We start from the raw sequence: 23,458 nt of genomic DNA, 5'->3' as shown, positions 1-23,458 counted from the left end.
CATCTTTCTGCTGGGGTGCACCCCTAGGACGAAGAAAAGGCTCCTTGAGGGAGCTGGAGGGAATTTAGAAACCCGGGCTGCACACACATGCAATTATGAGGCTTCTTGCGATGTGGGGACTTCGCCGTGTTGGGAAGAAGGGAACTGGGAGGATTCTAAATTTAAACCTGACATTCAGGTCATTATGAAGGGGTGTGTGTGTGTGTGTGTGTGTGTAAATATGTCAAGGTAGGCCGATAGAATTTTTTTATTTAAATCAGTTTTCTAGCTTTATTTATAACATTTAATTTTTTAGATACATGATATGTGGGCTTCTATTTGAACTGTTTCTCCTGGGCCCACAAACGTTTGGGTTGGACCTGTCTCTCTCCCCATCCCCAGGCTGGAGGCCAGCTCTGATTCAGAGCTGCCCAGTGAGCGCCCACTGGAGTGACCCGGGCGTGGGAGCAAGAAAAGGGATCCTCTGTTTCATCTCCCTTTAGCCTCTCCGCACTCTCATTTCTGAATCTTTTCAACATGTGTGTTTTTGCCAAACGTGTGTAGTTGGTGTGTATCCATATATTTGTTTTAGTTTTTAAAAATAGTGTACTTTTAAAAGATATTTTTAATGACTTTTAGAGGGAGAGGAAGGAGGGGAGAGAGGGAGAGAGAGAGAGAGAGAGAGAGAGAGAGAGAGAGAGAGAGAGAGAGAAACATCAATGTGAGAGCAGAACACTGATTACTACCTCCTGCACATTCCCCACCAGGGATTGAGCCCCCAACCCAGGTATGTTCCCTGACCAGGAATCAAACTGGCAACCCTTCATTGTGCAGAACTATGCCCAACCAACTGAACACCAGCCAGGGCAAAAAAAATTAAAAAAAAATTAGTGTACTTCTTTACTGGAGTATAAAAAACATACATTCATAAGCACATATTCTAAGTGTACAGTTCAGTCAGCTTTCATCTTGATCAGGAAACAGAATGCTACTAGCACCCCAGAAGCTACCTTTGTGCTCTTTTGTAATAACTACCATTTCCCAAAGGGTAATCATTATCATAACTTCTAATAGCGTAGTTATTTTTGCCTTATACTTTACAAAAAATGGAAATCATAGTATGTGCTCTTTTGTGTTGGGCTTCTTTTGCTCTATATCACAGTTAAGAGAACCATCCATTGGTGCCTGTTTTGGACTTAATATAAATGGAATTACATGTATGCATTTTTTTTGTCTGCTCAACATATTTTTTAAATATATTCTAATTGATTTCAGAGAGGAAGGGAGAGGGAGCGAGAGATAGAAACAGCCATGATGAGACAGAATAATTGATCAGTTGTCTCCTGCATGCCCAACCCTGGGGATCCAACCCATAACCCGGGCATATGGTCTGACCGGGAATCAAACCGTGACCTCCCGGTTCATAGGTGGACATTCAACCACTGAGCCATGTCAGCTAGGCTGCTCCACATATTTTTGAGATTCATCCATGTTGTTGTGCATATCAAATTTTGATTCCTTTTATTGTGTAGAAATACAACAATTTGTTTATCTTCATCAATTGATGGATAATTGGGTTTCTAGTTTCTAGCTACTGTGTACTGGTTAATAATGAGGATTTTTTTTTCAATAGATGGTGTTACACATGTTTACATATATGCAGTTTTTAATTTTTTTCTTTATTGATTAAGGTATTACATGTGTGTCCTTATCACCCCATTCTCCCCCTCCCCCCCTCCCCACTCATGCCCTCAAACCCCTGTTGTCTGTGTCCATTGGTTAGGCTTATATGTATGCATACAAGTCCTTTGGTTGACCTCTCCGCCTTACCTCCATCTTCCCCTACCTTCCCTCGGAGGTTTAACAGTCTGATCAATGCTTGCCTGTCTCTGGATCTGTTTTTGTTCATCAATTTATGTTATTTGTTTTATCCCACAAACAAGTGATATCATGTGATATTTATCTTTCTCTGACTGGCTTATTTCGCTTAGCATAATGCTCTCCAGTTCCATCCATGCTGTTGCAAATGGTAAGAATTCCTTATTTTATTTATTTATTTATTTATTTATTTATTTATTTATTTATTTTTTACCGCATTCCATTGTGTAGATGTACCACAGTTTTTTAATCCACTAATCTGCTGATGGGCACTTAGGCTGTTTCTAAATCTTAGCTATGGAAAATTGCGCCACTATGAACATAGAGGTGCATATATCCTTTCTTATTGGTGTTTCTAGTTTCTTGGGATATATTCCTAGAAGTGGTATCACTGAGTCAAATGGGAGTTCTATTTTCAGTTTTTTGAGGAAGCTCCATACTGTTCTCCACAGCGGCTGCACCAGTCTGCATTCCCACCAACAGTGCACGAGGGTTCCTTTTTCTCCGCATCCTCACCAGTACTTGTCGTTTGTTGATTTGTTGATGATAGCCATTCTGACAGGTGTGAAATGGTACCATATTGTCATTTTGATTTGCATCTCTCGGATGATTAACGCCTTTAAGCATGTTTTCATATGTCACTTGGCCTTCCTTATGTCTTCTTTCGACAAGTATCTATTTAGGTCCATTGCCCATTTTCTGATTGGGTTGTTTATGCAATTTGATATGTATGCTATTTTGTTGTATTGACAACAAGCTTCAAAACTTCATATGTCAAATTTTCTGAAGGTGTTAACATCTTAGATATTTTTATGCTTAAAAATGTTGAATTCCATGTCAAAAAAAAAAAAAACCACAACATTTGCGGGAAGTTTTAATTCATTACTTTATTTTGAATAAAAGTACTGCTGAAAGTTATCGTATTCTTCAGGAAGCTTGTGGTGAACATGCTTCATTTCAGGATACGTGTGCACACTGGTTTAAACGCTTTAAAAGTGATGATTTTGATGTGAAAGACAAAGAATGTCCAGGTCAATTTGAACCACACTTTGATCGTAAAAACGAACAGAGTAGTCCAGAAGACACAGCAAAGTAATTTTGCTTCATAATAACACACCATCACACACTTCAAAACCAGTTAAAGACACAATAAAAGATCTTGCCTGGGAAGTATTAATCAACCTGCCGTATTCACAAGACCTTGCTCCTTCAGATGACCACTTGTTCCAATCGATGGCACACGCACTTTCTGAGCAGCACTTCAAAATGTACGAAGCAGTGAAAAATTGAGTCTCTGAATGGTTTGCCTCAAAACAAGAAAAGTTCTATTGGGACGATACCCACAAATTACCTGAAAGATGGGGGAAATGTGTAGCTAGCGATGGACATTAACTTTGAATAAAGCACTTTTGATGTTTCTCTTAAAATTATTGTGTTTTCTTTGATCAAAACATCCGAATTACTAACCGGTACACATAGTATATGAGTTCGATAATCAGCTTATCAGTTTCAGAATTTTTTTATTGAGACTGCTAAATCTATAGCTTAATTTGAGGAAAATTAATATCCTTCCAGTATTGAGGTTTCAAATTTATGAACACAATATATCACTCTATTTCGGTCTCTTTATTTTCTATTCCTAGTGATGTTTAGTTTTCAATGTGGATGTCCTACACATCTTTTGTTATGATTTATTCCTAGGTATTTGATATTTCTTGTTAATATTATTAAGAGTACTTAAATTTTTTTTCTACTTGTTGTAATATAAGGAACTACAACTGATTTTTACATATTGATATTTTATCCTGCAAATCTTTTAAATTCATTTATTGGTTCTAATAGTTTGTAGATTCTTTTGGATTTTCTGTCTACCCAACCATATAATCTGTGAAAAGTGATAATTTATTTTCTAATATTTATGTCTTTAATTTATTTTTGAAAATTTATTTTTCTTGCCTTATTGCACTGGTCAGGACCTTCAGTACAATACTGAATATAAGTAGTGATAGTAGGTATCCTTATCTTGTTTTTCCTCTCTCTCTCTGTCTTTGGATATTCTTTTTTTACAAACTCCTATATTCCTAGTTTACTAAGTGTGATTATTTTGAATGGATGTTCAATTTTTAAAAGTACTTTTCTGTATAATTTGAGATGTTCAAAGGACTTTTTTCTCCCTATAGTTGTTATTGTGATGAAATGTACTGATTGGTTTTTGAATGTTATACAAGTCTTGCTTTCCTGGAAAAAAAAACTTTATTTGATTCTGATACATTATCTTCATTTTTGGTGGTTTCAGTTTGCTTTTTTTTTTTTTAAAGGATTTTGCATTTATACTTATGAAAATGAGCAAGCCAGATATTATTTTCCTTTCTTGTAAGGACTTTGGCAGGTTATTCTGGCCTCATTAAGAGAGTTAGGAAGTATTTCCTTTTTGTCTATTATCTGGAAAAGTTTGTGCAAGATTCGTGTCAGTTATTAAAATTTTGGAAGAATTTACAGGTGAAGGCATCTAGTTTAGTAGATTCAAGTTCTTTAATAAATATTTGACTAGTCAGGCTTTCTAACTTTTATTCGCTGAAATACAGCAGCTTCTAATGCTGCATGAAAATTGCACTGAAACGGAGGGCTTAACATAGGGGTGTCGAACTCAATCAGAGAAGGGGCCAAAATCTAAAATCCAGCCTAAATCGCGGGCTGAATGGTTTACTGAACAGTCATAAACTGACAATGTCATAAACTGACAGCGGAGTGCAGTGATGACAGCGCGGTGCGGGCCACATTGCAAGGCCTGGCGGGCTGGATTTGGCCCGCGGGCCTTGTGTTTGACACATGTGGTTAACACAACAAACATCTCAAAAATTCTGCAGATCAGAAATTAAGAAGCATCTTAGTTGGGTTGTTAGGCTCAGGGTCTCTCGTGAGGCTCAATCGAGATGTTGACTGGAGCAGCAGACATCTCAGGGCTTGACCGGGACTGGAGGGTCAGCTTGCAAGCTCATCCAGTGATTGTTGGCTGGCGGTCTCAGTGCCTTGTTGGGTGTTGACAGGAGTTGACAGAAGGCCTCAGTTCCCCATCAGGAGGGTCTCTTCCTTGGGTAACGTAGCAGGTGGTTTTCCCAGAGCAGGTGATCCAAGACAGAGAGCAAACAGGAAGCCACGGTGCTTTTTATGACCTGAGGTTTGAAGTTGCAAATACTACTTGAAGAAGACATGGCCAGAGTTTTGTTCAGTAATATCAGTTACTCTAACGTCCTATTGGGTAAACATGGTTCAATGAAACCTTGCTTTCCGGCAGTACCTTTTATCGTGCACTTTAGTAACCATACCTTCACCCAAAGCACTGCTGTAAGGAAGGACATTTTAGATGTATATTGAGAGTTTAGAAGAGCAAGAGGTTTTTTGTGAGCATTTTTAAAAAATCAAAGGCCATATAATGAAGGCACCTGTATATTCCCAATTCTGCTCTTCAGGTACCCAGCTCAGTCTGCTCTAAATTCCATTCACTTTGTCATTGGATTCAGAAGGGATTTGGTAAACTCAGTCCTTCACAGATGATTAGAGCTGGTATGAGATCACCTGTACTCCACATTCCTTATTAGGGACACTTTTAGTTTAATGAGGACAGACTTTTCAGCCAAAGCAAAAAAAAAAAAAAAAAAAAAAAAAACACACACTCAATTAGGAGAAATTCAAGATTCAGTGAGCAGGTGGGTTAGATATATTTTGGGTCAGAGTTTTAAGATGGAGTTAGTTCCTTTGGAGAGGTTATGAAATTATAATATAGAGACTGAAATCCATTTTTAAAGGCCTGTTTATAAGTGTATGCACCTGTACACTAATCAATGATTGCTGTTCTTTCTCTATAGCCTATATTCAACCAAGACTTGGCAGTGATGGTGTCTTATTGTGAGGTTTTCACTTAGAGGTTTGCTACATCCTCAGTCTCATTACTAAACCCCAATCCCTGTCCTCAATCCCACCGATGAGATTTTACAAATAGAGTAAAGCAATTCATTATCACAAACTTCAAATAAACCCCGTAAGACAGACTCTCCTTGGGACTGAAGAGCAAACAAGACCTCAGGGGTTCATTAAAAGGGGACTTTTCTCTAAGAACCTCTGAGGGCTCTTTGTCTGGATGATGTAACACCAGGAAAGATGCTCGGAGCTGATGTCAATTGCCAGGGAAGCTGCATTTCAGCTATGAGAACATTCCCCCCCTCCTTTTTTCCGTTTTATTTTTACTTTTTATTGAGGTAAAAGTCACCTGACATTTAAAAAATTCATCATTGAGCCAAAACCGGTTTGGCTCAGTGGATAGAGCGTCGGTCTGCGGACTGAAGGGTCCCGGGTTCGATTCCGGTCAAGGGCATGTACCTTGGTGGCGGGCACATCCCCGGTAGGGGGTATGCAGGAGGCAGCTGGTCGATGTTACTCTCTCATCGACGTTTCTAGCTCTCTATTTCTCTCCCTTCCTCTCTGTAAAAAAATCAATAAAATATATTTTAAAGAAAATAATAAAAATAAAAAATTCATCATTGAAAGCATTTTCAGGCGTAGATGCAATGCTCCTAATACATCCGCAGTGCTGTGCAACCCTCAGTGTTTCCCAAACTTTTGACATATGTGTACCCCTTCTATAATTTTCGTAACGCTGAGCACCCCTCGTACTCATGAGAACGTAGAATTAGGCGCAGCTAAGCACGGTGCAGTGCATATCCCCACCAAACCCTTCCTGTACTCCTGGGGGTACGCGTACCACACTTCGGGAAACACTGAGTCCCAGAACATCCCATCATCTCAAAAGGAAGCCCAGGCCAGAAGCTGTCGGTCCTTATTCCCTCCTGCCTCTAGCCCCTGGGACCCACTAATCCGTTTTCTCTATTGTCATTTCCTACAAACAGAATCATCCACTATGTGGCCTTTTGTGTCTGGCTTCTTTCACGCAGCATAATATTTTCCAGATTTGTCCGTGTTGTGGTGTGGTGTGGCAGTACTTTATTGCTTTTTCAGGCTGGATGGCATTGGATTGTATGGATGTATTACGTTTTATTTATCCATGCATCAGTTGATGGGCATTTGCGTTGCTCCCACTTAGGAGCCGTTATAAACAGTGTTGCCTGAAGGTCAGTCAGAGGTGATAGCCTCTGGTCCTCTCAGGTCTTTTCTGAGCCTGTGCGCACCGTCTGTGTGTGGTCCTCTGGGCTCTCAGGAATGTGTGTGAGCTTATTTCTCCAAGCGTCTCATTCCCTAGTCTTTCCTCCCAAACGTTTTGGTTCACCTATTATTGCCCCAACTATTGCCCCTTGCCCCAGGGGGCAGTGACAAATGCATTCATCTTTAAACATTTTCTAAAAACGGCTTCCCCCCACTACCCCACCCCCGCCACCACCACTCCCAGCTGCCTCCTTAGCCCTGGGAGAGGTCCAGGTTGGCAAAACCGAGGCAATCCCTTTGAGCGGGTCCTCCAGAGAGCCACCAGACGGGACAAAACACACAACCACAATTCCTGGAGAGCAGGATCTGTTACCAGGAATGCAGGCTGTTGTTTTCAAGGCCAGCAGCACCCAGCTGGGAGCAGGAGACACATCCAGAACAAGTTCAAAAGCCACAGAGCGCTCTGACTGAGGTTTAAGTTTCCCCCTTGTGCTCCCCTGGATTGTGGCAAGCTTTTAATTAGTATCCAGAGTTCCATTTTGAATGTTTTTGCCAGTTTATTCATTGCTTTTCGGGATGGAAGGACACTTGGGAATTTCCTCCTCTGCCATTTTTGCTGACGTCCCCTGTAATTCTCAGAAATACCCCAGTTGGTGGTAAATTATACGGTTCCACTAAGTATTCAGAGAATAAACTTTGGGATCGGTCTGATCTTAATGCAAATCCTGGCTCTGCCACTTCCTAGCTGGATGTCAGTGGTCCATTTTTTTTTTTTTAATCTCTCTATGATCTTTAAAGCCTTTATCGTGAAATGGGGGTGATAAACACAACTCAACAAGTTATAGTTATGAATAAAGGGTGCCATGTCTGGCACGACATTTAAGGTAGAAAGATCATTGTGCCACGTGGATTTCTCTCTTTCCTGCTGCAATCTGAAGCCTAGAGGAAAGTGGTTAGGGTAGGTATTTTTGGAAGGGAGGGGCTCATATGGAACCATGTATTTAAAAATGCAACACACCAAAGCAAGTTATAAATGTATGTTTATATGTATGTTTATATGTCCCAGTTCAGAGAAAAAGGCATATGTATCCATACAGAAATATCTGGAAGGATAGATACCAAGTAATTAAGAATGGTAATCACTAGCTGGAGGAAATACGGTGTTTTTAGTATCTCATTTTTTTTCTTAACTACTTACATTTTCTTCATGCACATAAATTGCTTTTGGAAATTTTATTTATTTATTTATTTTAAATAAATGTTTATTGATTTCAGAGAGGAAGGGAGAGGGAGAGAGATAGAAACATTGATAAGAGAGAAACGTCATCGATGGGCTGCCTCCTGCACGCCCCACACTGGGGGGGGATCAAGCCCGCAACATGAGCATGTGTCCTGATCGAGAATCAAAATTTTTAAGTATCTAATACAGTGTTGTTAACCATCGGCCAAAAAGGGAGAGAGACCTTGTGAAGTTTAGGCTGAGTGTACTTCTCGGAGGACACGTGTGAGAGAATGCTCCACACGTCCGTATTTCTTCTGCACCAGTGGTATGAAAATGGAATAAGAAGCTAATGAAATATGTTCTCTCATAGTCTTTCTTTTTAGGGAAACACTACATCACACCCATGATAAGGTGTGTGTGTTGGGGGGGGGGGGGGATGAGAAAACTGGAATAAAATTTGTTTTGTTTGTTTTTGCTGCAAAAAGCTTTATTGTTTCCATTCGGTGCAGTGCACGGGAGAGGGCTTCAGGGGGGTTAAAAGAATGGCTAGTAGTTTCGGGGAGAGGCTCAGGCAAAAGGCAGGCACCAGGGGACGCAGAGGGGCCCCTCAAAGGCCTCTGGGCCCCACAGGCTCCTGGTCGTGCTTGGGGGGGAAGGGGGCGGGCAGGGTGGAGCCTTTGGAAGAGACACTCGCCCAGCCCAGCCCGGGGCCCCCACCTGCGGAGGGGAGTCAGGTGCTGCCCACCTTCTTGATGCGTTTCCCCTGCTCACCCCGGAAGTGGTTCTCCCGGAAGTCACAGAGCTGAGGGTGCGCGGGCGGAACCCAGGCCTGCAGCTCCACAGGGGCCTGGCTCAGGCTCCCCTCCACGGCCGAGGCGTCCTGCGGGTCACCCCGCGCACCCTGGGAGGCCTCAGCGCGGCCTGGGAGGGAATGTGGCCGCCTCGCTGGCTTTGCATGTTTAAGAGACGCCCAGGGCCCTCCAGCCTCTTCTCCACCAACTCCCCCTCCAGAGCCACATCTGCGCGACGGAAATGGGAGCCCAAAGAGAGGTAGGTGTGGGCAGCCCAGTGGTTGGCGGCAGCCTCAGCCTCGGTGGAATAATTCTGATGAATCTGGGAGCTCATGGCTGTTCGGCAATAGGAGTTAAGGTAAAAAATAAATAAGTAAATAAATAGTGTTGGCTGGCCTCAGGGGCGAGGCTGGCTGAGGTGGTTCTGAAGGCGGTGACTGGAAAGGAGGTTAGAGGGTGGTGGTCGGAGGTTGGAAGATGGAAGAAGGGGCATCCCCGTGTCTGTTCCGTCGAAACACTGTGAAAGCAAGAGGCAGGCCTGGGGACCGCCAAGGGCACTGCCCATCCCAGTGTGTTTTATGTCTCTTTATCTGCCTCGCTTTTCTCAGAGCACGATGGCTCTGAGCTACGTAGCCTGTAGCTAATCCTTTGCTTCTAACGGCTGCAAAGCCTCCACTGCCGTTTACCTGTTGATTTGCCCAGTGATGGGTGAAAAGACATGACTTCTTGCCGAAACCGGTTTGGCTCAGTGGATAGAGCGTCGGCCTGTGGACTGAAAAGTCCTGGGTTCAATTCCGGTCAAGGACATGTACCTTGGTTGCAGGCACATCCCCAGTAGGGGTGTGTGCAAAAGGCAGCTGATCCATGATTCTCTCTCATCGATGTTTGTAACTCTCTATCCCTCTCTCTTCCTCTCTGTAAAAAGTCAATAAAATATATATATTTTTTAAATTAAAAAGTAGGGAAAAGGGATTGTTCCCACTGTGGTTGGGCATTCGGAGGGCTTCTCGCTGGCGTTTGTAACAACTCACTTTCCAAAACGAAGAAGAATGACCTTTGCATCAAAACGTTTTTCTCTGCAGGGTCCTCTGTAGGGCCGCCTTCACCTCCTTATTCCTCAAGCTGTAGATGAGGGGGTTCAGCATGGGGATCACCGTGGTGTAGAACACGGAGGCCACGCTCTCCTGGGCCAGGGAACTGGCGGTGGAGGGTTTTAGGTACATGAACGCCGTCGACCCGTAGAACATCCCCACCGCCGCGAGGTGGGAGCTGCAGGTGCTGAAGGCCCTGGACCTGCCCTCCGTGGTGCCGATGCGGCGGATGCTGGCGAAGATGAAGGCGTAGGAAAAGAGGACCGTCACGCTGGTGACGATGATGTTGAATCCGGCCAGGAAGAAGACCACCACCTCCACGACATAGGTGCTTGAGCAGGAAAGCTTCCTGAGGGGTTGGATGTCACAGAAGTAATGGCTGACGAGGACCTCACAGTAGGGCAGCCTTAGCATGAGGCCGGTCTCTATGGTTGAGCCAAGGAGCCCCATGGCGTAGACCACAGCCACCAGCAGGGAGCAGACGTGATGGGACATGACGATGTGGTAGAGCAAAGGCCTGCAGATGGCCACGTAGCGGTCGTAGGCCATCACGGTCAGCATGTAGCACTCGGCGATGACCAACACCAGGAAGAAGTAGAGCTGTGACATGCACCCCGCGTAGGAGATGCTGTTCTTCGCGGACACGAAGTGCACCAGCATTTTGGGGGTGGTGACGGAGGAGTAGCAGAGGTCCACGAGCGACAGGTTGCTGAGGAAGTAGTACATGGGGGTGTGGAGCTGAGCATTCAGGCGGATCAGCGCTATCATGCCCAGGTTCCCCAGCGTGCTGACGGAGTAGATGCCCAGGAAGAGGAGGAAGAGGGGGAGCTGGAGCTCGGGCCGATTGGTCAATCCCCGGAGAATGAACTCTGTCACCACCATGGAGTGATTTTCCGTGGCCATTTTCCTTTGTTTGGGAGCCCTGTGGGGAGGAGAGAGAGCTTGTGAGAGGCTGCATCTGGGACTCCCTGGTGCAGCTAGTGGTCAGCATTTGGAGCAGCTGATAATCCTGGACCCACCCTCCCTTCCTTCCTTCCTTCCTTCCTTCCTTCCTTCCTTCCTTCCTTCCTTCCTTCTTTCTCCTTCCTTCTCCTTCCTTCCTTCCCTCCTTCCTTCCTTCCTTCCTTCCTTCCTTCCTTCCTTCCTTCCTTCCTTCTTTCTCCTTCCTTCTCCTTCCTTCCTTCCCTCCTTCCTTCCCTTTCCTTCCTTCCTTCCTTCCTTCCTTCCTTCCTTCCTTCCTTCCTTCCTTCTCCTTCTTTCTCCTTCCTTCCTTCCCTCCTTCCTTCCCTTTCCTCCCTTCCTTCCTTCCTTCCTTCCTTCTATATTTTTATTGATTTCATGAAGGAAGGGAGAGGGAGAGATAGAAACATCAATCATGATGTTTCTGATTGGCCACCTCCTGCATTTCCCACCCTGGGGATTGAGCCTGCAACCCAGTCATGTACCCTGACCAAGAATCGAACCCTGACCTCCTGGTTCACAGGTCGACCTCAGCCACTGAGCCACACCAGCTGGGCGTGGGCTCTTTCTTGGTGCATCCTTCCCTCATCTGCTGTTCGCTGGGAAGGAAGACCAGATCCTGGGTGTTTCAAAGATCAAAGCGATGAGAGGAAAAAGGGACCAAGAGCTGGATCGTTTAACACTTTTATGTTTCTCAAAATACCCTACCCTTTACCTCTTTGCACACAATATGCCACAATTGCCTAATCCTCACAGCTTCTTACTACACGGTAAGCATGTGGCTCGAGAGCTGCAGTTTGCTGACCACTGCCCTAGAGCATTGCTTCTGAAAGTGTGGTCCTCGGACCAGCCTCCTCAGCATCACCTGTACGTTAGAGAGGCAGACTGGGCCTCACCGCATATCTGCCAAGTCAGGGACTTGGGGGATGGGGCCCAGCAACCTGGGCATAACGTTCCCTCCAGGCAATGCCAGTGCGTGATAAAGTTCGAGAACCTCTGCCCTGTAGGTAACAAGCGGTGTATTTCATATTTTATAGTTGGTGATGCCTTTTGCTTAAAAAATGAAATGTCACTGTCATCTATGCAATTCTTAGATATTTACTGGATGTGAATGTATGGATGCCTATCTCAAATGGAGGCACTGACAGGGCAACTGAGTACAAATCCATTTGTATCTGAAAGATAAAGAAGTTAGTGATCGCATTTCTCAGAGTGGGCATGAAACTAATATCGGATAAAGCCCATTTAGAAACTATTTATATTTTTAATCTTCACCCAAGGATATTTTCCCATTGATTTTTAGAGAGTGAAGAAGAGAAGGGAAGACAAAGAGAAATATCGACGTGAGAGAAACACATCAATTGGTTGCCTTTTGCATGAGCCCCGAACAGGGCCTGGCCAGGGAGGAGTCTGCAACCGAGATCTGTGCCCTTGACTGGAATTGGACCCAGGACCCTTTGGTCCACCTGCCAACGCTCTATTCACTGAGCTAAATCAGTTAGGGCTAGAATTTTTTTGCAAGTATTCAGTTGCTATAAAAACGTGAGTTATCATTAGGTGGTCTAGAATTTGTTCTTTACTAAACTTTAGCCCATAAGGCTGTGGTTGTCAACGCTGACTGTATATTATAACTACCTGACGCATTTAAAAAGGAGGAAATGATGTCTGCATTCCACCAACAGAGGCTCTGTCTGATTGATCTGTGATGCAGCCTGGGCCTTGGCACAACAGCCATCATTATTATTATTACCGTCATCATTACCATTATTATTTCCAGATCATAATGTTAAACCATGGCCCCATTACCTACCTACTAGCAAAGGACTCCAATTATAGACATGAACCTAAAGAGCATGGATCATCATTGCTGGATATAATACCTATAAAGAGACATACTGTTCCTGCGATGTATTTCTTAAGCAAAAACCCATAAACTGCCCAGCCAGTGTGACTCAGTGGTTGAGCATCAACCTATGAACCAGGAGGTCACAGTTCGATTCCTGGTCAGGGCATATGGTAGGGTTGGGGGCTTGATCCCCAGTGTGGGGTGTGCAGGAGGCAGCCAATCAATGATTCTCTCTCATCGTTGATGTTTCTGTCTCTCTCTCCCTCTCCCTTCTTCTTTGAAATCAATAAAAATATGTTTTTTTAAAAAAAAGAAAGAAAACCACAAACTCCCACTATTTTAATGATTCCTTATATAATTATTAACTTTTCTATAATGCTTTTCAAAGGTCCTTCTTATTAACTCCTCCTAAAATGTGGGCTATGAGGAGAAAGGTGTTCAGAGTCTGATTTTCCTTCCCATTTTCCTATTGAGAAGACTGAGTGCCAGACTCCATTGCTGGGACTTGAGGCTCAGACGGCTCTCTCTTGGTCATTAGCTTCTTTTCTTGGCCCTACTGTGTAGCCTTCCATATCTACACACCGGCAGCTCTAAGAAATGTTGTAGTTAAGCATGCTTTACACTTGATGCCTTGGGTTGTGCATGGCATAGAAAAAAGAGGAATGCTATGTTATTTTTTCCATCTGCTAGGAAAATGAAGTCTAAAAGAGGCAGAACTGGGCCTAACACCCAGAACTTCTCACCCCCAGTCTGTGTTGTTTTGCTGTAGCTTATCTCTGTGTAGAAATGTATTATCATTTTGTAATTTATTGAGTTTTGGGAGGTAGAGGAAAGATTGTATTGCCGGTTTCAGGTAAGAAAATTACCCAGGTAGTATATGTTCATTGTAGAAAAATAGATGTTCAAATGGGCAAAAATAAAATACCACTTTCCTGCTCCTTAGAAACTTATCACTGGTAATGACTACCCTTCTTGATTTTTTCAGTGCATATATGCATTTACATGTGTATAGGTATATATGTATTTTAAAAAAACATTTTAGCCTGGTTTTTAATGTAGCACTTTAAAAGACACTGTCTCATTTGGATCCTATATTAATAATGTCAAAACTGCCGAGACCGGTTTGGCTCAATGGATAGAGCGTCGGCTTGGGGACTGAAAGGTCCCGGGTTCGATTCCGGTCAAGGGCATGTACCTTGGTTGCGGGCATATCCCCAGTAGGGGGTGTGCAAGAGGCAGCTGATCGATGACTCTCTCTCATCGATATTTCTAACTCTCTATCTCTCTCCCTTCCTCTCTGTACAAAATCAATTAAAAAAATAAAATAAAATAAAATAAAAAAATAAAATAATGTCAAAACTAACTGTACTTATTTTTTCCTAAGTGTAGGAATCTTTAAATCCTTAGGATTTAAGAGAATAAAACCTGCATTGCATTTTAAACTTCATTTGTTACATTATTGGTGGTGAGGTATTTAAGAAGCAATTTAACTTCATGATAACTACAACCAGAGGTAGCTAAGATTATTTGAATATTATTTCTATTTATTGCAAAAACAAAAACAAATTTCCTCTAGATGACAATAGATTAAAAATTCTTATATATATATCCCCTTCTACTCTTAAAACAATCTGAAAGATAGAAAATCCACCTTCAATATTCCAACACCAGAATTCAAAGTGCTTTACAAAGCAGAGCAGATGGGAAAATACAAGACAGAATTGTTTTCATTTTTTACTCCCATAGTCATCTAATGGTATAAATAGAAAAATATGATCCACATATCTGATATGAGCTATTACAATTATTACCTCTAGTTTTAGTAGACCAGCAGAGGCTCAGAACTGCTGTTGATGAGAACACACAAAGAGAAAACACTTAGAGATGAAGGAAACCACATGGTGGAAATATCACACATTTAAAAACAGGAGTTCATGAAATATATATATTTTCCCCCATAAAATTGCTTTAAATCTGTAAATACCTGTGCCGATGAAGACTAGAAGTCTCCTGGAAATTTTAGAGGATGCCTTGGTTTCAACAATCAGGAAATAAACGTCAGAAAAATGAGAGAACCATACAGATTTATTTCTAGACGTACATTTACTCAAAGGGGCTATTGCAGTTGTAAAAAAAAAAAGGGGGGGGGCTGAGGATGGGAGACCTGGGTGTACGTTTATATGTCTATGGGCAGAGCCTCTCGTGGGATGCAGCCACCTCAGAGACTGGAGTCCTTGCTAAAGGAACAATTAAGTCTTGGTTTACATCTCTGCTGTGAAGCATGTTTTGTTTCCCAGGTGTGGTAATTTTCCTTTCATAGAGTCATCTTGCAGCTTGGGAGATTTAGAATCTAATGCTAACATTCAAAGATTTTACGAACAACCCAGCCATCAACCATCATCACCATCTCCATCACCATCATCACCATCATCACCATCATCACCATCATCACCATCACCATAATTACCACCACTATCATCATCACCATCACCATCACTACCATCACCACCACCACTACCAAAACCAACTCAGTCATAACCATCAACATCATCACCAGTTAATATCATTATGATTACTTTTCATTACACATAATTAACTAGGCTTAAAGGGGTTTTAAGCAAATTCAAATATTTTACTAAAACCGACCATACAATTTTAACCAAGCAATGTGAATTTATAAGGAACATTAAATTGTCACCCTGGTGTTATACCTACACTCTGACACTATAGAATGGCAGAAGGTTGAGAGACACAAGAAAATCCTATATAATAAAAGGTTAATATGCAAATTGACCGAACTGTGGACCTACTGGTCTCTATGACGTGCACTGACCATCAGGGGGCAGATGCTCAATGCAGGAGCTGCCCCCTGGTGGTCAGTGCACTCCCACAGGAGAGGTGCCACTCAGCCAGAAGCCCTGAGCTGGCTAACAGTTGGTGAGCACAGCAGTGGTGGCAGGAGCCTGTCCCACCTCTGCACCAGTGCTAAGGATGTCCAACTGCTGGCTTAGGGCCTAAGCCGTCAGTTGGACATCCCCCGAGGGCTCCTGGATTGTGAGAGAGCACAGGCTTGGCTGAGGGACACCCCTCCAAGTGCACGAATTTCATGCACGGGCCTCTAGTAGACGAATAAGAACTCTTCATACACATATCCTCATTCATAAGAGAAATATGTTCATAAGAAAATGCACTTTTCAAAAATACATCCAGAAAAAAACAAAAGAAAAAAGAATACATTCAGTAACATTATTCATGAAAATATTGCTAATGATTTTTATTGAACTGTTTTGAAATAAGTAGATTCACATGCAGTTGTAAGATATAATATAGAGAGATTCTCTGCACCTTTTGTACAGTTTCCCAAGGGATAGCATTTTGCAAAATTATACTACAACATTACACTCAGGATAGTGCAAATTGCCACACACAATCCACTGATCTTACTCAGGTTTCCCCAGTTTTGCCAATACCCATTTGTATATGTATCTAATTGATGCAATTTAATTGCATGCATAGATTCATGTATTCACTATAGCTCAAATAAAAACACATCGCTTTCATTTTCTAATATTTAAAACTAGAGGCCCAGTGCACGGAATTTGTGAATGGGAGAGAGGGGTAACCCTCAGCCCAGCCTGTACCCTCTCCAATCTGGGACTCCTTGGGGGATGTTTGACTGCCGGTTGTCAGAGATCAGGTTGAAACAGGAAGTTGGACATCCCTCTCACAATCCAGGACCACTGGCTTCAAACTGCTCACCTGCCTTCCTGCCTGATGACCCCTAACTGCTCCTCCCCCTTCCTGCCAGCCTGATAATTCCTAACTGCCTCTGCCTGCCAGCCTGATCGCTCCTAACTGCCCTCTTTCACCAGCCTGGTCACTCCTTAGTGTCCCCCCCCTTGCTGGTCTGGTTGCCCCCAAGTGCCCTCCTGCTGGCCTGGTTGCCCCTCACTGCCCCCCACTGCTGGCCTGGTCACCCCTCACTGACCCCCCTCTGCTGACCTGGTCACCCCTCATTGACCCCCTGCCTGCCTGGTTGCTCCATGCAGCCTGCTGTCAGTCATTTGGTCATCCCTCGCTAACCCCCCTCCTGGCCTGGTTGCCCCTTGCAGCCTGCTGGTCAGTCGTTTGGTTGTCCCTCCCTAACCCCCTCCCGACCTGGTTGCCCCTTGCAGCCTGCTATTCAGTTGTTACTGTGAGGGTGTCGTGACCAATATGCATATTACCCTTTTATTAGTATAGGTAATGTTTTAGTTTTTTATTATCCTCCAAAGGTGACCAGTGACCAGTTTTGTTTTGTTTTTTAGTATATTTATACTCTCACTAATTTAAACATATTTTATGGTTTCGCTCTACTGCAATTTTTATTGTTTTGTTGCCAAACTTTTTTCTTTGGCCTGCAGAATTCTGTTTTCCTCCTGTCTTTTTGACAATGCTATATTAGTCTCTAATTGCTTCCTTGCTATCTGATATGACAAGATGTTCCAAGCTCATCTCATATGTTTCATTCTTCAGGCCAGGAAATAACCATTTCCTCCAGAAACTTGGTTTCTTTTAGAGGTAAAATGGTGTTTCCAGGTCAAAAGTTAGGTACCAGAGAGCCTCATTTTTGGAATAATGTGTGTTTTTGTGTTTCTCTGGTGGAGAGTGATGAACAACTTACTAAAGTCTATGCTAGTGCTTTTGATGGACTCTGAAACATATATGTAAGGCATTGTATACAATGTTTAAGTATCAGAATTACATTATATATGATGAAATAAAAATATACACTAGATCTGAGCTAGAAATAACTAAAGCAAAGAAACTATGAAGGAGAGATTCAGGGTTCGTGCAAAAATGAACATAGTCAGAAACATTTCTTTCTCTACTGCTTTCTGCTTGTGTTAAAGCAAGCCATCAGTGAACTTGATCTTGGAGAAGCCATAGGTGAAGTGCACTTGAAGCACAGTTTTCATGGCAATGGTCTCTGAAGCGATATCAGCTCCGCAGAAGTTAACCTGGTATTGCGTCATACAGGCAAGAATCCCCCAAGGCTCCCAGAGAAAAGTAAACTTTTAATGAACCCCCGAGGTCTTCTTTGCCGTTGCATTCCTAAGAGAGTGTATGATAGTTCGTTGTTTTTCTCCATTTCTAACTTTACGTGTAGTGGGATTAAGCTTAGGCTTGGGGATTCATTAGAGTCACTGGAGGACACAGCAAAGTCGTAAGTGTAAATCTACAAATTAAGCACAATTATCATGGAGCATTAGCTAAACGCCACCCACAGAGGTGGATAAGCAAGCAGACATTGATTGATGTGGGCACACACATAAGCACAGAGATAGGTATAGTGACTGTAGTTGGACTTGACAAGAAGCTGGGTTTCTGCAGTTGTGGAATGACTTCATAAACTTCTCATGAGATGCCCTGAAAAAAAAAAAAAAAAAAAAAAAAGCACATAGCTTAATCCCTTGTTCACTGAAGCTTGAGTTTCTCCAAATAGAGATCCCTCCTGCCTTTGGCTAACAACATCATCAATGCTGTGTGAATATATTTGGAGTAAAGGTAGCTACACACCAGCTCAATTAGTCCCTGTACAAAGGAGTTTGTCAGATCCCGTCCTGAAAGCTGATTTGGAAATTAAAGGAATTTCGAGCTGGCTATTTGAAAACCAGAAATGTATGTGGGTGGTGATCTTCACCGTGTGACTTCTGATTTTCTAAGAAAGTTCAGAAAGGTCCTTGGTTTCTCCTGAGCCAGTGCTTATGGCGAAGACATTCACTGAGGCCCAGGACAATAATAATGCATTGCCTGGGAGGAGTGGTATGTACACTTGTGGGTCCATTAGAGTAGTTGATGTTAACAGCACAGCTCTGACCATACTCTCTCAAGACTTTCCTTAAATTGCCTAATTTACTACCCTATTTAAACATACAACTCACAACCCTCACCCCTTTTCTTTGTTTTTTATAGCTCCTATTATTTTCTAAAATATTGCATGAGTTACTTATGTTATTGTCTGTCTTTCCCCCTACTAGAGTAAAAGCTCAACAAAGGCAGGGGACTTTGTTTTGTGTGGTACGGTTTCTAAAACAGTGCCAAACATAGTTTCTCACTTAATATTTATTCGGTGAATCAATGAATGTCACTCTGTTATTCAAAGACAGAGAGAATCTTAAAAGCAACAAGAGAAAAGCAGTTAGTTACCTACAAGAAAGCTCCCATAAGACTGTCAGCTGATTTCTCAGCAGAAACATTTCTGGCCAGAAAGGATTGGCACAAAATATTCAAAGTGATAAAAGCAAGGATGTACAAATGTGATAGTAGGCAGTTAGTTGGATATTAACCTTCATTGTCTGACTTCTGATTTCCTAATGAAGAGCGAACCAATCAGAAGCCTTATTAAGCTTTATAATCTCTCCAGCGAGTCCACCCCACTAAGTGGACTAGTGCACAGGAAGTCCTTTCACGTGTGTATGTGGGGTAGAAGCCAAAATGGTGACCATAAATGGGATGAGAGAAACCTGGGAAAATCTGGGAAAAGAGATTGGATGGCTTGAAATAAAGCCTACTCTCTTCTCCCAGGCCCAAGGAAATAGAAGGAAGCTTAACAAAGGTCCCAGTCTCTTTTTTTGGTAGCTACATAGGCCACAGAACAGCTGGAAGCAAAGACTGAGCTGGACTGCTGAAGCCTTGGGTGCCAGGGTAATGGCATAGCAACTCTGGGCACTGACCCTTTTGGTCCTAGTGAGTACAGACGCAGAATTGCATCCCTGGAAGCTGGACTTCTTCCATAGCGAGACTGAGCTGAACCACTTGGTCATGGATGAGGCATTGGGCATGGCGTACCTGGTGGTAGTGAACGCAGTCTCCCGGCTGAGTGCCAGGAAGTGCCTTGTCCAATGTGGCAGCCTTTGTGGGGACATCTGTGCCCTGTGTGCTCTTCCTTCTCTTGGACTGCACTTTTGTTTTCTCCTAAACTCTAAGAGTCTCCATGAAACTTACAATCAGAGAAGCAGTGGGCTTTAAGGACTCTCCTTGTTGCCTCTATAATATATTTCCCTGAGTCTAGGCAGCCCAATCTGGGCACACTCATGCTGCTGTGATCTTGCCTCTTCTATCCTAAGGCCTTCCTTTGTTTTGCTCTAATAAATCTTACCACTTGTGCTTAAAATCTTCTTAAATGAATGTTCATGAAATTAATTTCCTGTGACACCATGGGAAAACCTATTTATTCCAGTAACACAATCAAGATTATTATACCCAGCAAAATTTCCCTTTAGATTAAAAAGACAGATAAAAAGCTTCCTGGACAAGAAAATGCTAAAGGAGTTTATCACCACAAAACTAGTAGTTCAAGAAATGGTAAAGGTTCTTCTTGAAAAAAAAAAAAAAGATCAAATATATGAATAATAAAATGGCAATAAATACATATCTGTAAACAACTTATAAATTGAACAGTTTAAAATCACCTGTTGGTGAATTCGCTTTCATGAACTGATTTTTTTTTTTTCCCTCAGGGAAATGGCCTGACTCCTTTAGTTAGAATCAATTTGACTTTATTACTGTGATTGAGCAGTGGGAAATTGTATCATTTATTAAGGAGGGAATATAGAAGAAAGGTAGTGATATTATTTTTTTAATATGTAGAATTCTAGTTGTCTGTTGGGTGTTCAGATGTGGATTGAAATGCAGATATAGAAGTCATCAAAAGGAGATAATTCAAGACATGGAAGAGAACAAAATCTTTCAGGGCTCATTGAAGCTGTTTCACATGAGGGTCTATCAGCTGCTATCTCATCTCTCTGCTCAGGTTTGTGCTTCTTCTTAAAGCTGGGAATGCTGTATGTAGGGATGAGTTTGGTACCATATTCATGCAACTTTGATAATCTACCAGAAGACTAAGACCTAATGCACAGTTATGAGACATATATGCCGACTTTTATTATTTGTAAATCTCCACATGCCCTGTGATGTGCCATGTGTTATATATAGTTTCAGTTAGAAATAAAGAAGGAAGTCATTTTCCAAAGATTCCAGTTTTGGGAAGGTCACAGTACTGCACATATAGAAATACAAAGAGCTGTTTTCATTCCGTATTGTAACAAGGCACCAGGTAACATGGCTTTAGAGGAGCCCTGTGAAGATGCATTTGGAAATGAGGTTGCCATGGAAACTGTCTCTGATGTCACAAAATCCCCCTAGAGCTTTCAGAGGACCCCCAATTTTGTCTTTGCACTTGGATCTCAAGAAGAGCTTGCAATAGGTCCACAGGTTACATTGGAGATCCATTCCTATGGTGTAACATAACGTGATTTTTGCCATAAGTCGGGACCCACTACATAAGCACCTATGTCACTCACATGGAGCACATACACAGCAGTAATGAAGTGAATCAGTAAAAACAAAATTAAAAGAAAGATAATTCCTGACCTTTACTTGTGGTAAATAATAGAAAATATGAAGCACATATGTATATACATCAAAATGATGAAATTTTTTTTTTTAATAAATAAACTAGAGTCCTGATACATGGAATTCGTGCATGGGCGGGGTGTGTGTGTGTGTGTGTGTGTGTGTGTCCCTCAGCCCAGCCTGCACCCTCTCCAACAGGCTGTCAGACATCCACCTCACAATCCAGGATTGCTGGTTCCCAACCACTCACCTGCCTGCCCAATTGATTGTCTGTAGCCACTTCTGCCTAATAGCCTGATCACCCCCTAACCATTCCCCTGCCAGCCTGATGGATGCCTAACTGCTCCCCTGCCAGCCTGGTTGCCCATAACTGCAGGCCTCATGACCCCCAACTTCCCTCTTCCACTGGCCCAGTAACCCCTAACTGCCTTTTCTTGCCAGCCTGGTGTTCCCCAACTGTCCTCCCCTGCAGGTCTGGTCACCCTAACTTCCCTGCCCTGCTGGCCTGGTTGCCCCTAACTGCCCTCCTCTGCCAGCCTGGTCACCCTCAACTGCCCTCCTCTGCCAGTCATCTTGTGGTGGCCATCTTGTGTCCACATGGGGGCAGCCATCTTTGACCACATGGTGGTGGCCATCTTGTGTGTTGGAGTGATAGTCAATTTACATATCACTCTTTTATTAAATAGGATGGGAGATGACGACATAACCACGAAACGATATATATTGATTCTGATGTAACCCGAGGACTGTGTGTATTTTAAGAAATTATTTTTTTCCTTTTTCTTCAGTGGGATTGACAACAGGGATTGGGGTCCATGAGAGTTACTCTGGGTAGTGGACAATTCTCCATGAAAACAGAGGAAATAGACAGATGAGGCACCATCATTGCTGAGTCTTATCAGTGAGTGAGCAAGTCCTCGCTGCTATACCTGCACATGCTCAGAAACGCACACAGGCCTGTGTGCAGTGGTTTTAGTTGGACTTGCCTGGAGGAAGATGGATTCTGCCTTTGTGGTTTGATTTCCTATCTTCCCCAAGGGGACTTCTGCCATTAACGTAGGATGGAACCTATATAATCCACTGGCTATAAAATCTGTCATCCTTGCCCAACCAGTGTGGCTCTGGGGTGGAGCGTTGACCCATGCACCAAGAGGTCAGCAGTTCAATTTCCAGCAGTTCGATTCCCACCTGTCAGGACACATGCCCCGTTACTGGCTCAATCCCAAGCAGGAGCTGTGCAGGAGGTAGCTCATTGATGTTGATGTTTCTCTCATCAGTGTTTCTATAACTCTCTTCCTCTCCCTTCCTCTCTAAGTTCAATAAATACATATATTTTTTAAAAAATCTTTCATCCTGCCGGGACCGGTTTGGCTCAGTGGATAGAGCGTCGGCCTGCGGACTGAAAGGTCCCAGGTTCGATTCCGGTCAAGGGCATATATCTTGGTTGCGGGCACGTCCCCAGTAGGGGGTGTGCAAGAGGCAGCTGATCGATGATTCTCTCTCATCGATGTTTCTAACTCTCTGTCCCTCTCAATTCCTCTCTGTGTAAAATCAATAAAATATATTAAAAAAAAAAATCTTTCATCCTAAACTCTGGGGAGGGAGGGCATGTATAGGAGGGGGTGGGCAATGGTATATGTACAAAGATAATAATTTAATTTAAAAAAAATCTTTCATCCTGAATTTGTAAAACAACAACAAAAAAAAAAAAAAAAAAAAAAAAAAAAAAACAAACAAAAAAACCCTGGTAAGGGGTGTAGACTGCAAGCTGCCACACTAAACTGTATTGGTCCCTATATAAGTGAAATTCCCTCTTAGATAATTTGACAATGTGTGCGGGTCACAGTAGCCAGAACTGTTGTCTGGAGACAAAATTGGGTGCTGTCGGTAACATACATCAAGTGCCTGTGTTTGCTAAAGAAACCCTGCAAGGCCCCTGGCCCCCATGAAGGTTAGAATTGGACAGACCAGAATTTGCCTCAAGATTCTGGAACCTACAAGCTATGTGTGCCCCTCACTTTTAAAGGGGAGATTGATAGGCCTAACAAATATGGCTGTTGTGAGGAAGAAACACAGTAAAATTATCTGTGCGTTGCTTTGGGTCCTTTGGATGAGGGTGCCAGGTCAGACACACAGT

At 42.9% G+C, this 23,458-nt stretch overlaps 1 protein-coding gene and 1 long non-coding RNA gene across 2 annotated transcripts in view; both read right to left on the bottom strand.

Annotated features, from left to right (window-relative positions):
• Positions 1 to 23,458, bottom strand: part of LOC311613728 — a 151,761-nt gene that overhangs the window by 217 nt on the left and 128,086 nt on the right. The gene's annotated exons all lie outside the window — the stretch shown is intronic.
• OR8A1 (olfactory receptor family 8 subfamily A member 1) lies at positions 10,089 to 11,024 on the bottom strand (the record flags this gene model as incomplete). Its single annotated transcript, XM_084867665.1, has 1 exon — positions 10,089 to 11,024. The coding sequence occupies exon 1, from the start codon at positions 11,019 to 11,021 to the stop codon at positions 10,089 to 10,091; it is 933 nt and encodes a 310-aa protein (XP_084723791.1). The 5' UTR covers positions 11,022 to 11,024.

The sequence above is a fragment of the Pipistrellus hanaki genome (assembly GCF_964339955.1).
Source record: "Pipistrellus hanaki genome assembly, chromosome: 19".
Classification (NCBI taxonomy): Eukaryota; Metazoa; Chordata; class Mammalia; order Chiroptera; family Vespertilionidae; genus Pipistrellus; species Pipistrellus hanaki.
The sequence above is the reverse complement of the archived record's forward strand: the minus strand, read 5'-3'. Positions and strand labels throughout refer to the sequence as shown.